This window comes from Mesoplodon densirostris, chromosome 11 (assembly GCF_025265405.1).
Source record: "Mesoplodon densirostris isolate mMesDen1 chromosome 11, mMesDen1 primary haplotype, whole genome shotgun sequence".
NCBI classification, from domain to species: domain Eukaryota; kingdom Metazoa; phylum Chordata; class Mammalia; order Artiodactyla; family Ziphiidae; genus Mesoplodon; species Mesoplodon densirostris.
The window spans coordinates 63,526,613-63,541,460 of NC_082671.1; the positions used below are offsets into that span (position 1 = coordinate 63,526,613).

Below are 14,848 nucleotides of genomic sequence, written 5' to 3' on the forward strand. Positions count from 1 at the left end.
GCGTAGGCCGGGGCGGCGGTCTCCGCGGATCAGTGTTGCCGGGCTGGGGTGGGGGGCTTTGGCCGCGCCCAGCCCCCGACGAGTGGAGCCACCGCCCCACGGGTAGTAGCCGCACCAGGCCCCCCAGCCCGCCTTTCCCGGCCCGGCTCCCTCGGCCCCGCCCACCAGGGAGGCAGGGTGGGGAGGCCGCCCGGGAGTGAACCCGGCCCCCCGTCCCCGTCACCGCTGCGCCCCCGCGTCTCCATAGCGATTCTCCCGGCGCGCACCTCCGGGCCGGCCCCCCGGCCCCCCGGCCCCCCGGTTTGAACAATACGCGGCGGGGCCGGGGGCGGGGCCGGGCCTGGCCAGGGGCGGGGAGAGCGCGGGCACTGGGGGCGCGGGCCGAGCGCACCGCCCAGGCAGCAGCCGGCCGCCGGGGTCTGAGCAGCGCGGTGCGGCCCAGCCCGCTCCGGGAGCGCAGCCCTCGCCCCGCTCCGGGCCCGCCCTGCTTCCCACGCCGCCCTGCCGAGCCAGCGCGGGAGCCACCTGGAGCCACCTAGAGCCGCCGCCACCGCAGGTTGATGCGCGGCGCCCTCCCGGGACGCGCGGAGGAGCCATCTTGAAACCAACTTCGCAAACTTTCGCAAAGTGCTCTCGAAGTGGAAGCTGCGGGGGAGACCGGGAGCCCGGCCCCCGGTGTCCCCGCCAGGGCCCCCGGGGAGGCGGGGCGCGAGCCGCCCCGAGGGCCCGGCACAGGCCGCGCGGGAGCCGCCCCCCGGCCGCGCCGGGTGGATGCGGAGCCGCGCCGGGTGCATGGATTGTGCTCGGGCGCCCGGCTCGGGCTCGGGCTCCGGGCCATGGCGCCGCCGCCGCCGCCCGTGCTGCCCGCGCTGCTGCTCCTGGCTGCGGTCGCCGCCCTACCGGTGCTGGGGCTTCGAGCGGCCGCCTGGGAGCTGCGAGTGCCCGGCGGGGCCCGCGCCTTCGCCCTCGGGCCCGGCTGGACCTATGCGCTGGACGCGGCGCGCACGCCCCGGGCGCTGCGGGAGTTGCTGGACGTGAGCCGCGACGGGCGGCTGGCGGGGCGGCGGCGCGGGCCGGGCGCGGAGCTCCGGGGCTGCGCGCGCCTGGGGGGACGCCCGCTGCCGCTGCATGTCCGCCTGGCTGCCCGTAGCGCCCAGACGGCGCTGAGCCTCCGCCTGCGGGCACGCGCGCACGGTCCCGGTTGCAGCGCCCGGCCCCGGCGCGGACGGGCTCCCGGCGCGGAGCTGCGGGCGCGGGCCGTGCTCACGGTGCCTGGCCCCGGCGCGGTGTTCTGCTTCCCGGGCCCCGGCGGCGGCGGGGACACGCTGCACTCGGCGCTCGAGGCCCTGACCACTTTCCCCGCCTGCAGCTGCCCGCCGCGCGCCGGGTCCCGTTGCCCACGCCGCCCTGTCTGCCTGCCGCCTGGTGGCTCGGCCCGCCTGCGCCTGCTCTGTGCCCTGCGGCGCGCGGCCGGCACCATCCGGGTGGAGCTGGCGCTGGAGGCGGCCTCGGGGACACCCTCCCCATCGCTGTCGCCGCCAAGCCTGCCTCAGGTCGGGGCGGGGGCGGCGCGGCGGGCCCGGCGGGGCGCTGGCAGCAGCACTACCCCGCAGTTCCAGCTGCCCAGCTACCAAGTGTCGGTGCCCGAGAACGAGCCGGCGGGCACCGCGGTCATCGAGCTGCGCGCGCACGACCCGGACGAGGGCGAGGCGGGGCGCCTGAGCTACCAGATGGAGGCGCTGTTCGATGAGCGCTCCAATGGCTACTTCCTCATCGACTCCGACACGGGCTTGGTGAGCACCGCCCGCGCGCTGGACCGCGAGACCAAGGACACGCACGTACTCAAAGTGAGCGCTGTGGACCACGGCTCGCCTCGGCGCTCGGCCGCCACCTACCTCACCGTCACAGTCAGCGACACCAACGACCACAGTCCCGTCTTCGAGCAGTCTGAGTACCGCGAGCGAGTGCGCGAGAACCTGGAGGTGGGCTACGAGGTTCTGACCATCCGCGCTACCGACGGCGACGCGCCCTCCAATGCCAATATGCGCTACCGGCTGCTGGAGGGCGCGGGTGGTGTCTTCGAGATCGACGAGCGCTCGGGCGTAGTGCGCACCCGGGCGGTGGTGGACCGGGAGGAAGAGGCCTCCTACCAGCTGCTGGTGGAGGCCAACGACCAGGGCCGCAACCCGGGCCCGCTCAGTGCCACTGCCACCGTGCACATCGTGGTGGAGGATGAGAACGACAACTACCCCCAGTTCAGCGAGAAGCGCTATGTGGTCCAGGTGCCCGAGGACGTGGCGGTCAACACGCCCGTGCTGCGAGTTCAGGCCACAGATCGGGACCAGGGCCAGAACGCGGCCATACACTACAGCATCATCAGCGGGAACCTGAAGGGGCAGTTCTACCTGCATTCACTGAGCGGCAGCCTGGATGTGATCAACCCGCTGGACTTCGAGGCCATCCGGGAGTACACGCTGCGCATCAAGGCCCAGGACGGGGGCCGGCCTCCACTCATCAACTCCTCGGGGCTGGTCTCGGTGCAGGTGCTGGACGTGAACGACAACGCCCCCATATTTGTGAGCAGCCCCTTTCAGGCAGCCGTGCTGGAGAACGTGCCTCTGGGCCACTCGGTTCTGCACATTCAGGCCGTGGACGCAGACGCGGGTGAGAACGCGCGTCTGCGCTACCGCCTGGTGGACACCGCCTCGGTCTCCATGGGCAGTGGCGGAGCTGGGCCCCAAGACCCTGCTTTGGCCGCGGACTTCCCTTTCCACATCCACAACAGCTCGGGCTGGATCACCGTGTGCGCGGAGCTGGACCGCGAGGAAGTGGAGCACTACAGCTTCGGGGTGGAGGCGGTGGACCACGGTTCGCCGCCCATGAGCTCCTCCGCCAGCGTGTCCATCACGGTGCTAGACGTAAATGACAATGACCCCATGTTCACGCAGCCCGTGTACGAGCTGCGTTTGAACGAGGACGCAGCCGTGGGGAGCAGCGTGCTGACCCTGCGGGCCCTCGACCGGGATGCTAACAGTGTGATCACCTACCAGCTCACCGGCGGCAACACGCGGAACCGCTTCGCGCTCAGCAGCCAGAGCGGCGGCGGCCTCATCACGCTGGCGCTGCCGCTGGACTACAAGCAGGAGCGGCAGTACGTGCTGGCGGTAACTGCGTCAGACGGCATGCGCGCTCACACTGCGCAGGTCTTCATCAACGTCACCGACGCCAACACCCACCGGCCGGTCTTCCAGAGCTCGCACTACACCGTGAGCGTCAGCGAGGACCGGCCTGTGGGCACCTCCATCGCCACCATCAGCGCCACCGACGAGGACACCGGCGAGAACGCCCGCATCACCTACGTGCTGGAGGATCCCGTGCCGCAGTTCCGAATCGACCCCGACACCGGCACCATCTACACCATGACGGAGCTGGACTACGAGGACCAGGCCGCCTACACGCTGGCCATCACAGCTCGGGACAACGGTATCCCTCAGAAGTCCGACACCACCTCCCTGGAGATCCTCGTCCTGGACGCCAATGACAACGCACCGCGGTTCCTGCGGGATTTTTACCAGGGCTCCGTCTTCGAGGATGCTCCCCCGTCAACCAGCGTCCTCCAGGTCTCGGCCACGGATCGGGACTCAGGCCCCAATGGCCGCCTGCTGTACACCTTCCAGGGTGGGGACGATGGCGATGGGGACTTCTACATTGAGCCCACATCTGGCGTGATCCGCACCCAGCGCCGGCTGGACCGGGAGAACGTGGCCGTGTACAATCTTCGTGCCCTGGCCGTGGACCGGGGTAGCCCGGTGCCCCTTAGCGCCTCCGTGGAAATCCAGGTGACCGTCTTGGACATTAATGACAACCCTCCGGTGTTTGAGAGGGACGAGCTGGAGCTGTTTGTGGAGGAGAACAGCCCGGTGGGGTCCGTGGTGGCGAGGATTCGAGCTAGTGACCCCGACGAAGGCCCCAACGCCCAGATCATGTACCAGATTGTGGAAGGCAACGTGCCCGAGGTCTTCCAGCTTGACCTGCTGAGTGGGGACCTACGTGCCCTGGTCGAGCTGGACTTTGAGGCCCGGCGCGAGTATGTGCTCGTGGTGCAGGCCACGTCGGCCCCCCTGGTGAGCCGGGCCACGGTGCACATCCGCCTTGTGGACCAGAACGACAACCCGCCGGTGCTGCCGGACTTCCAGATCCTCTTCAACAACTATGTCACCAATAAGTCCAATAGCTTCCCCACCGGTGTGATCGGCCGCATCCCGGCCCATGACCCTGACCTCTCGGACAGCCTCAACTACACCTTCCTGCAGGGCAACGAGCTTCAGCTGCTGCTGCTGGACCCCGCCTCGGGCGAGCTGCAGCTCAGCCACGACCTGAACAACAACCGGCCACTGGAGGCACTCCTGGAGGTGTCTGTTTCTGGTGAGTGGCCCTGGGGGCTCCGCGGGGCCACCTGGAGAGCTGCGGGGACCTGCCCCGAGCCCGCCTGGCTTTCCTGGGTGCAGTCAGGCAGGGCCCGGGTAGCTCCGGGGGTTTGTGGCCTCCGGTTGGATGGTTGGATACCGCTAGCCCAGGGCGTGCCCCTCACCCAGGCCAAGAGAGTGAGAGGGGCACAGCACTGCTGCCCTCAGCGTTTTTGCTGGGAGCAGGCCTGGGCTTCTTCAAGTTCAAGACCAGGGCTTCCTGGGCTTTTCTCAGAGGGTCTGGCTCCCGAGTTGTGCTGTAAAAACCTGGTCTCGGGGGTTATCTGAGCATCTGGTTGGCTTGGTGATGCTTTGTAGTCAGCCACATGCCTGTCTGGAAAGGTCAAGGGTCACCGTGCGCCCATGGGCCAATTAGTTCTTGGGTGGGACCGTTGGAAATTGCTGGATGCGTCCTTGAGTCACCCTGTAAGGCAGCTGGAGTTAGTTCCTTTCGTGGCTCTTTTCTGTCTCCTCCAGGTAATAACAGTCGGGCTTATGTGTGCTCACCTGTGTGGGAGCTCTTTGAAAGCGCAGCCTCGTTTGATCTTGGCTTCAGCTCCTGGACATGGGCTTGTAATGTGGATGTTACTTAGAGGCCTGCCTGGGTTGGTGGTGGAGCCAGTGTGGGAACCCTGCTTGCCTGCTCTGGGCTGGAGGGGGGGATGTCTCAACTCAGCCAGCCAGACCCAGGCAGTCAGGGGTGGGTCCTCCATGCTGCAGACCTCCCTGTGTCAGGTGGAGCTGCGGGGCCAGAGAGGGGAACAAACAGGAGGACACAGAAAAGAGAGAGAAGGGTCTGGCCGGGCCAGGGGGTGGATTGGGGAACAGTAAAGAGACCCTCAGTGACTCCTGCAGGCAGGTGACTTTAATTAGGAGACCAAACTATCACCAAGAAAGGCTAGGATCTGTGGGTTGAGTCAATGTTTCAGATGAATTCTTTAAACAATACATTATTACAATACAGCATACCCATGGGAGCCCTGGAAGAATTAACAAGTTAATTTTCTGATTTATTTTGTTTCTGCATTTGGCTGTAATTCTTTATATACTAAGGATTGGGTAGCAAACAGTTTCCAGTTGTTTGCTTATAAAATCTGGAACTTACAGGTCCAGTTTTGAGGCCATGAGATACTGCAACATTGATGTTGTCAGCCTAGTCTGTCTGTAGGTGAATATTGTGGCTTTTGTGAAGTTGTGAATGTGTGTAGAGAATACGGAATAGGCCTTTAAGGAGAATTGTCAACCAGGGTTATGGATTTTCCGAGCAGCAACAATTTAAAAAAAAAGTCTCTTTCACAAATTTCCATTTCCTCTTTCTTATCCCCCTGTACTGCTTTACCTGCTAGATAAAGCAGAGTGGATGGAAAATTTACCCTATATAAAAATGACTTGGGGGGACTTCCCTGGTGGTGCAGTGGTTAAGAATCCACCTGCCAATGCAGGGGACACAGGTTTGATCCCTGGTCTGGGAAGATTCCACATGCCCCGGTGTAACTAAGCCTGTGCGCCACAACTACTGAGTCTGCACTCTAGAGCCTGTGAGCCACTACTGCTGAGCCCGAGAGCCACAACTACTGAGCCCGAGCGCCTAGAGCCCATGCTTTGCAACAAGAGAAGCCCCCGCTTGCCTCAATTAGAGAAAGCCTGCGTGCAGCAACTAAGACCTAACGCAGCCAAAAAAAAAAAAAAAAAAAAAAATGACTTGGCAACATCATAGGGTTTTGAATTTACAGGGGATATGGTGCTTTAGTGGAAACGGGTGCATGCCGGGAGCAGGGATGTTTTGTGTGTCTGAAGCATCAGGAATGTGGCCTCCCCTATGATGGCTGGATAAAGGGTTTAAGATGGATTTTGTTCAAAAGAGGTTAGTTACTGAGGGCCGTCTTGCCTACCTGGTGGAACCACAGCCAGGACCACAGTTGAAGGTGGGTTAGGTGCTCCATGCTATGCTGTAATTGTCCCAGTGATCCAGTTTGGGCTTCCAATCCTTGTGACGTACCCCCGTGTCAGTCAGGCACTGGGGCCTCATGTCCACCCTCCCAGATGATGATGATCACCTCGTACTGGGTTCTGCCTGGATATCAAGCTGTTTTGTAAACTCTTTTACCTACACCATCACTTATTCCTCTGGTACCTGGGAAGTGAGTGGCATTAGGCGGCTGCTCATTATACAGATGAAGAGACTGAGGCTCAGAGGTGTTACGTCACTTCCTCAGGGTCACATAGCTGGCGAGCAAGAGCACCAGGCATCCAACCCAGATCTAAGCAAAACAAGCTGGCTCTTCATACTCCCCTCGCTTACCTGAGAGAAAAGATTTTTTTTTTTTTTTTTTTTTTTTTGCGGTACGCAGGCCTCTCACTGTTGTGGCCTCTCCCGTTGCGGAGCACACGCTCCAGATGCGTAGGCTCAGCGGCCATAGCTCACGGGCCCCGCTGCTCTGCGGCACGTGGGATCCTCCCGGACCAGGGCATGAACCCGTGTCCCTTGCATCGGCAGGCGGACTCTCAACCACTGCGCCACCAGGGAAGCCCTGTTTTTTTTTTAATTGTATTTCATTTTAGTTACTTCTTTAAAATATAAATTTATTTATTTATTTTTGGCTGCATTGGGTCTTCGTTACTGCACGCGGGCTTTCTCTAGATGTGGTGAGAGGGGGCTACTTTTCGTTGCGGTGCATGGGCTTCTCATTGCGGTCGCTTCTCTTGTTGCGGAGCACGGGCTCTAGGTGCACGGGCTTCATTAGTTGTGGCATGTGGGCTCAGTAGTTGTGGCTCACGGGTTTAGTTGCTCCGGGGCACGTGGGATCTTCCCGGACTAGGGCTCGAACCTCTGTCCCCTGCACTGGCGGGCGGATTCTTAACCACTGCACCACCAGGGAAGTCCCTATATGTGCCACTTTTTGAACGAGATTTAAAATTCTATAGTAGGGGCTTTTGTACTCCGAATGTTTATAAGAGCCGTGTTTGCGTTTTAGAAAGCAGTGTTGCTAATAACCCAACGGGACTGTCACATGTGGAGTTCCTTAGGTAGTTTTTCTAGGTGTTGGTCATTTAGTAACACGGGCATTTTAAATTCAACTTAAACATGTGTGTCCCTGTGGGTGTCCAGCTGTGAGCTGCATATCATGGAACGCGGCATTTGGTGGAAAATGACCTCGTGCTTGTGGGCATGTGGGCCAGTGGGAGTGGGAAAAGTAGCATTTTGTGGGGTAAAAATGATTGGGCCATGAGTCATTCAGACATGTCAGAAAATACTGAAAGTCGTGAAATAACAAGATTGAATAACTTTTATCCGTTTACTCTGGTGGGGATTCGATGGGATAAAGCCATCCAGGCTTGATAAAGTTTTAAAAAGTGTTTGCCGAGTTAAATACAGGATATCGTAGGGACTGTGATGGCCAACAAGGAAATAGGGAGATGGGCCTTGTACCAGGCAGCGTCTGGAGGCAAGCATTATGTTTCTTTTCTGAATCTTACCATGTGGAAAAGGATCAGACCAGCTTAAACCACGTCAGTGGTCGAGCTGGATTCACCAGTAACATAACTTGCCCGGGAAGAGTTAGGTACTTTGGGAAGCTAGTTAACTGTCTCAGGGCTTTAGTGTCTGGAGATAGTCACTTGGTAATATACTTTCAGAAACACTGGCTCAGAAACAAGGGAGTGTTTATTTGTTTATCGAGCGCCTACTATGTGCCAGGCCAACTGTGTGCCAGGCCCTGGAGAGGGAGGTTTGGTGGGGACAGTTGATAAATAGGGAAGTGAATTCAAGGGGAGCGTGGGCTGGGGACTCCCCTGTGCCAAAGTGAGTGTGATATGCCTTCCCAGTGGGCGGCTGGGCATGGCTGAATCCCCTCCCCACCAGCTGAGCTGCTGATGGGGGTGTGTGGATGGAGGGGATTCGGGAGGTTAGATGGTGAGATGTGGAGGTGAGGGTGGGGTTGATCAGCCCACATGCTCCTTGTGCTAGGACCCTCCCCCACTACCCCCGCACCCCGACCCTGTGCTACCTGTCCGCTCCTGCAGCAGCCTCATCAGTGGAAGGTATTGTCTCATCGAGGAGCAGGCCAGGGCCCCCAGAGGCTCGACCCCGCATCCAGGGCGCCCAGCTTGTGGTGGCAACTTTGGGATTTGAACCCGGGACGGTGGCTCCCAAGCTGTGTTCTCTCAGGCTATGCTTTTGGGAACATGCAGATGAAGATGGGTTGAGGAGGTGCGTGCACCAGGGGAGGACCCTGAGGCCACTTTGGACCCGGTGCAGCTGGGCACCTTTGACCTTGTCGTGAAGACGGTTGGATGTACGGGTCTGAGCAGGAGAGACCAGCTGGGGTCACAGCCAGAAGTGGTGAGTGTGGCCTCCGGGGTGACAGAGAGGACCATCATGGCTGCAGGGGTGGAGGGCACTTGGGCAGAGGACCCCTATGATGGGGACATGGGTCAGGTGCAGCCTGGGGGGGCCCAGGCAGGCTGGACCTGCATGAGAGCTGGAGCTGGAATAACCACCTGCGGGAGGAAAAAACCAAGGGTCCGAGGCCCTGGGGGCTGAGGGAGTGTGAGGGCCTGAAGGGGGTCACCAGTGCTGATGGCTTTTGGTGTTCAGGAAGCCTCAGGACAGAGGTGTGACTTGGGTTAGCCAAGGGGAGGTCATTGATGGCCTCCATGAGAGCCGGGGTGTTGGGGGGTTTGAGGAGCAGAGGACTGGGTTGCCGGGTATGGGGGAAGCTCAGCGGGAAGGTGGGGTGGCCACGGGGGCCCAGGCAGAGTTGACAGTCAAGAGGGGTTGACCAATTAACGTGCACAACCATCCTGGCCCGTCCTGCAGTGCTGCCTGCTTGTGCAGGTGTTCATCTGTCACAGGCGCTGGCACCTTTGGGGGGCACTGGACTGGGGGGATAAGCCTCAGTGGCAGTCAAGGGCCTTCTGTGGCCGAGCTGAGTGTCCATGGGGCTGCAGGAGTCGGGGCGGGGACGGCAGCGTCTGCTTCTCTTTGAGTCACGGGACGCCTGATGCGGGAACAGGAGGGCGGGGGGGATGGGCAGGGGCTGAAGGCCACAGGTGACCTGGACTCACAAGGACCCAGCTTTCCCCATCTCAGCACTGCCTACCTGGTGACATGAGGTCTCCATCTGTCCCCACGTACCAATGAGGGTGACAGAGAGACTTTTTTTTAAATCCGGGAAAAGTTGCAGCCACATGAGCCCTTCGGAAGGAGGGGTGGCCCTGATATTGTACCTGGAAAAGTGACTGGTGTTGGGGACGCCACAAGTCTGTCCAGAACCTGGTGTCACCGTTGAAAGTCCACTTTGGTGTGGGCTGATGCACGCACCTGTCCATTTGGACACCTGAGAGCAGAAACCCGTTAAGGAACCAGGTGGGTGGGACGGTGGGTGCCGGGGTCCTGGTAGCAGAGTCTGTTCTCCCGGGGCGTGTAGTCTGGCTGGGCCGCCGGCACTTGGATGCAGACAGAAGTAGATTTTATCAAGTGGGGCAGAGAGTGCGGAAAATATTCTGAAGATTGGCTTGATTCTTTTCAACTTACAGCCTTGGGGGAAAATAGTTTTCGGTGTTTTCTTCTTCTCTAACCTGAACACGTAGGTTCTTATAAAAGCCCTTCTTGGTTACTGGGTGGAGGAGGGATAGTAAATAACCCTCTTCCTTTCTGCATGTTTGTTTTGGAAGGGTAACCGGGGTAACTCGGGTTAGGGACCTAGGTTGTGGTGGACAGAGGGAAGTAGCCTTTCGTTCTTGGGGACAGAGGGCCCCCCTCTGCTTTCCCCTGTGGGCCTGAGGCTCGGCACACAGTAGGTGCTCAGCAAATCTGTGGATTATTTATGGAATGATCCAGAGGGGTCCGGGGGGGAGGGGCCACGTGCCAAGACCGAGGGCCTCCTCCTCTTCTGCCTTCACTTAGAGGACAGATGCAGTGGGGAGGGGACCTGTGCAGAGGACAGGCCCCTCTCAGTTCCCTCCGTGCTTGGCTGGGGGCTTGGCCCCGGGTGGAAGGAATGGGCTGTTTTCAGGAAAACTCCAATGGCTGAATTCTGCTTTTGCTTCAGGTAAGACCTTGCGGCTACCTGGCTAATCAAGCACCTTTTTGGGCGTGAACATTCCGAAGCTGGGAAAAACCCAACAGGAGGCTTTATCATTTTCATCACTCTGTTGAGTGTCTCTTGATGTCCTGGATAAAGCCCATGGTTTTTTCTTAAACTCACAGACACGCACACGTACACATATACACACGTACACATGTACGCATGTCTACACACGAATAGAACCACACATGATTTAAACAACTACTTTAAAGGCAAACTATGTTAGAATAACCTTTCCTTCCACCCACTGTACTACTAGGTTATTATTTTTTTTTTTGCGGTACGCGAGCCTCTCACTTGTGGCCTCTCCCGTTGCGGAGCACAGGCTCCGGACGCGCAGGCTCAGCGGCCACGGCTCACGGGCCCAGCCGCTCCGCAGCATGTGGGATCTTCCCGGACCGGGGCATGAACCCGTGTCCCCTGCATCGGCAGGCAGACTCTCAACCGCTGCGCCACCAGGGAAGCCCCTGCACTACTGGGTTTTAACCTTTGCCGTCGTGGTGGAGGGCACGTGGGCCAACACAGGGGGTCCCTCGGAGTTGGGGGCCTTGTGCAGGGATTTGGGAATGCACGGAGGATGGGGGACCCTGTGGAAGGGGCATTGTGCTAGCCCTTGGCCGGCGGACACCACCATGTCAGATCCGCAGTGCCTGGTAGGTTGGTGGCTGAGGCTGCAGGGATTGACCTTGTGGGCACCTTTCCACGTGCTTTTCCATTGGAGCTGCCAGTGCAGGTGAACTTCAGGTGAGCAGGTGAGCTGGTGTCCTTTCTCCATGAATCTTGTGGGCGAGGTGACAGCCCCTCCATTTTCTAGGCAGGAACCTGAGATGGGCTGCCCCGCCCCTCACCTGTGGTCATGTTTCCTGAAAGGGTGGACACTTCTGGGTCCCCGAATGCCTTGTGCTGGCTCTGGGGAGCTGAGGGGTTATGGCCCCCCTCCCTAACCGCTCCCCTCCCTGGCCGTGCCCCCCTCCTTCTCTTTGCTGTGGCTTCATGGTCCGGGGTCAGGGCCTGGCCCTCGAGGACCAGGAGGCCCACGGTGCAGGAGGCTGGCCTCAGAGCCGGATGGGGCATCTGGGCTGGTCACATGAGAGCACGGTCACCACGCTCTTCTGGCCTGTGTGCTTGGGCTCTGCCTGCGTCACGTCACTGGGATCTCAGAAAATCCTCATTTCGCTGCGGAGAGACTGAGGCCAGCGAGCTGGTGGTGGGGAGGGCCGGGCCCAGACCCTGGTGTCTGAGTGCTCTAACTCCTGTGGTGACCACCCCCTTCAGTCCCCACCTTCGGCCAGTGGGGGAGCCCAGGTTTGGGGATTCTGAGGATGGAAGCTCGGTGCGAGTGACCCCATTGCCCAGAGCAAGAGGACTGAGGGTCATGTGTGTGCATCAGGCCTGACTCCACGGGAGCACTCGGCCCTTCCCCCCTCCCTCGGATGAGCAGGGTGGGGAAACAAGGGGTCTTGGGGAGCTGTGCCCTAGTCTCTACGGGGTCTTCTGTGGTGGAGCTGTGTCATAGGAAAGTGTGGAGTGCAGGTCTGGTGTGCACCAGGTGCAGGGAGGAACCAGAGCCAGTTCAGGGGTAAGAGCCACAGGCAGGGGAGGTGGACGCCGATAAGGAGCCCACACAGAGCCGCTGTCTGATGTGCCCTCGGGGGCCCTTCCGGCTCCAAGAGCACAGATTCTGCTGGCCAGGCAGCTCCCTGCCAGCCTTGCCTCTTTCCCTCCCTCTCTCCCTCCATCTGTCAATCAAGAGTTTTCTCTCATTTCTTATAATCTGTTTTTACTGCTGAGTCTGTAGCTTTCTATCTTTTTAGGATTTTTAAAATACCTACTCTAGGGCTTCCCTGGTGGCGCAGTGGTTGAGAGTCTGCCTGCCGATGCAGGGGACACGGGTTCGAGTCCCGGTCCGGGAAGATCCCACATGCCGTGGAGCGGCTGGGCCCATGAGCCATGGCCGCTGAGCCTGCGCGTCCGGAGCCTGTGCTCCGCAACGGGAGAGGCCACAAGAGTGAGAGGCCCGTGTACTGCAAAAAAAAAAAAAAAACCTACTCTAAATTATACTTCATTAAGGTAAACTAACAGCAAGTAGTGTAAATAAAGTCATACTCTCTGTAAGCATTTGGAGAGAAGAGGTTTCTTGCCAGGCAATACACTTTTATCAGTGAGTTGGTTTTTTTTTTTTTTGGCTGCTCCTCGTGGCTTGCAGGATCTTAGTTCCCTGACCAGGTATCAAACCCTTGCCCCTTGTGGTGGAAGCGCAGAGGCCTAACCACTGGACCACCAGGGAGGTCCCTGTGAGTTGATTGTTGCAGGACCATTTCCATAGCGTGAAGTAGTTCAGCTGCTCTGCAGCCCTGTATTGGAAAAGGCCAAGTGCGGCCACCGTCCCAGCAGCTGTCCTTCTGTGTTGTGACCCATCTCCAGTACTGGGGGGAGCATGAGGGGGGTTTCACTGGCGAGGAAGCCCGGGTGGCGTGCCCTCATGCTGATTGCTGACACTGGTCCGGGTGGCCCTCTCTGGGCCTTGGTGCCCCCACTGAAATGGGGGTGGGGGTGGGGTCATTGCCCAGGACCCTCCTCTCAACTCCTACCCTGTATCATTCTGTAAGTGAAGGATCCAGCCTGGCTGTGACTTGGGAAACCTTTTTCTTGCCACGTGCCGTGCAGGTGCTGAGAAATGATCACATTTAAAAGCTGTTACGAAATACTTTCATATCCAGTATCTGATAAGGGAATACTATCCAGGACATGTAAAGAACTCCTGCAACTCAACAGCAGAGAAACAAACAACCAGATTACACAATGGGCCAAGGACATGATAGACATTTCTCTCAAGAAGAGAGCCAGATGGTCAACAGGCAAAAGATGCTCAACACCACTGATCATTAGGAAAATGCAAATCAGAGCCACAGTGGGACACCACCTCAGACCTTTAGGATGGCCATTATGAAAACAAAACAAAGCAGAAAGTAGCGAGTGTTGGCAAGGGTGTGGAGAAATCGGAACCCTTGTGCCCTATTGGGAATGTAAAATGGTGCAGCTACTGTGGAAAAGAGTGTGGTGGTTCCTCAAAAAGTTAAACATAGAATTGCCATAGGATCCAGGAATTCCGCTTCTGGACATAACACCCAAAAGAAGTAAAAGCAGGGACTTAAACAGATATTTGCACACCCATGTTCATAGCAGCACAATTCACAATAACCAAAGGTGGAAGCAACCCAAGTGTCCATTGATGGATGAACGGATGAGCAAAAGTGATCTCTACATACCACGGAATATTACTCAGCCTTAAGAAGGAAGGAAATTCTGACACAGGCTACCACGTGGATGGACCTTGAGAAAATTGTGCTCATTGAAATAAGCCAGACACAAAAGGACGAATATTGTAGGATTATTTGAGGTTGCTAGGGTAGTGAAATTCATAGAGATAAAAAGTAGAATGGACGTTACCAGGGCTAGGGAAGAGAGAATGGGGGGGGTGTTTGATGGGTATAAAGTTTCAGTTTTGCTAGATGAAAAGAGCCCTGGAGATGGATGGTGGTGATGGTTGCACAGTACGTATTTAATGCCACTGAGCTGTACACTTAAAAATGACTACCGTGTTAAACTTTACGTACATTTTACCACAGTTAAAAAAATGCCAACAAAGCAAAACTGTTCCGGCCACTCAGGTGCTGGACAGGTGGAAGCAGGTGCCTTTGCCTTGGGGTTCCCCCTCCCTCCCACCCCGAGACCTGCGCCCCGATCCCTTTTGTCTTGTCCTGGGCTGCGATGGCATCCAGGCCCCTTCTGCAGAGCCCGGGTGTCTCATTCTTTGTGTTTCTGAGCTCAATCTGTGACATTGTTCACAGCACAAGGGGCAGATACGTTAATATAAATTTTGGGTCTGGTACGTGAGTAAAATCTCTTTGGTATTTAACTGTATATTAGAAGCCGCAAAGATGAATATGTACCTTGCCTTTAAGGCCCAGGGTGAGAAGAAGGATCCTCGGATCCCTGGGTGCCCGGGTGTCCCCAGGGCCTTGCAGCCCAGCCTGGGGAAGGAGGTTGGCTCGGGGTTGGGGATCCAGACCGGGGGCCAGTGCCTCCACCTGGTCCCACGGCTGCATGGGAGGAGGCCAGCGGAGGGGCGGGGACACTGCTGCCCCTCCCGCATGCTAGGCGGGTTCTGCTGTCCCCAGCCTCACCCTGTCATTTGGCACCTCCCCCCATCAGGACCAAGTTTCGGGTTCAGTACAACTTGGCACATGTGCCGGTCCAGGCGTATTTTTGTTGGCATTTTGACACATGTAA

The 14,848-nt window shown here is 58.5% G+C and overlaps 1 protein-coding gene across 1 annotated transcript in view; it reads left to right on the plus strand.

Annotated features, from left to right (window-relative positions):
* The first annotated feature begins 836 nt into the window (after positions 1-836).
* The window catches only part of CELSR1 (cadherin EGF LAG seven-pass G-type receptor 1), a 146,807-nt gene continuing 132,795 nt past the window's right edge, over positions 837-14,848 (plus strand). The window contains exon 1 of the mRNA XM_060112662.1: positions 837-4,425. Coding sequence (XP_059968645.1) covers positions 837-4,425 — 3,589 coding nt within the window. The remainder of the gene's footprint in view (positions 4,426-14,848) is intronic.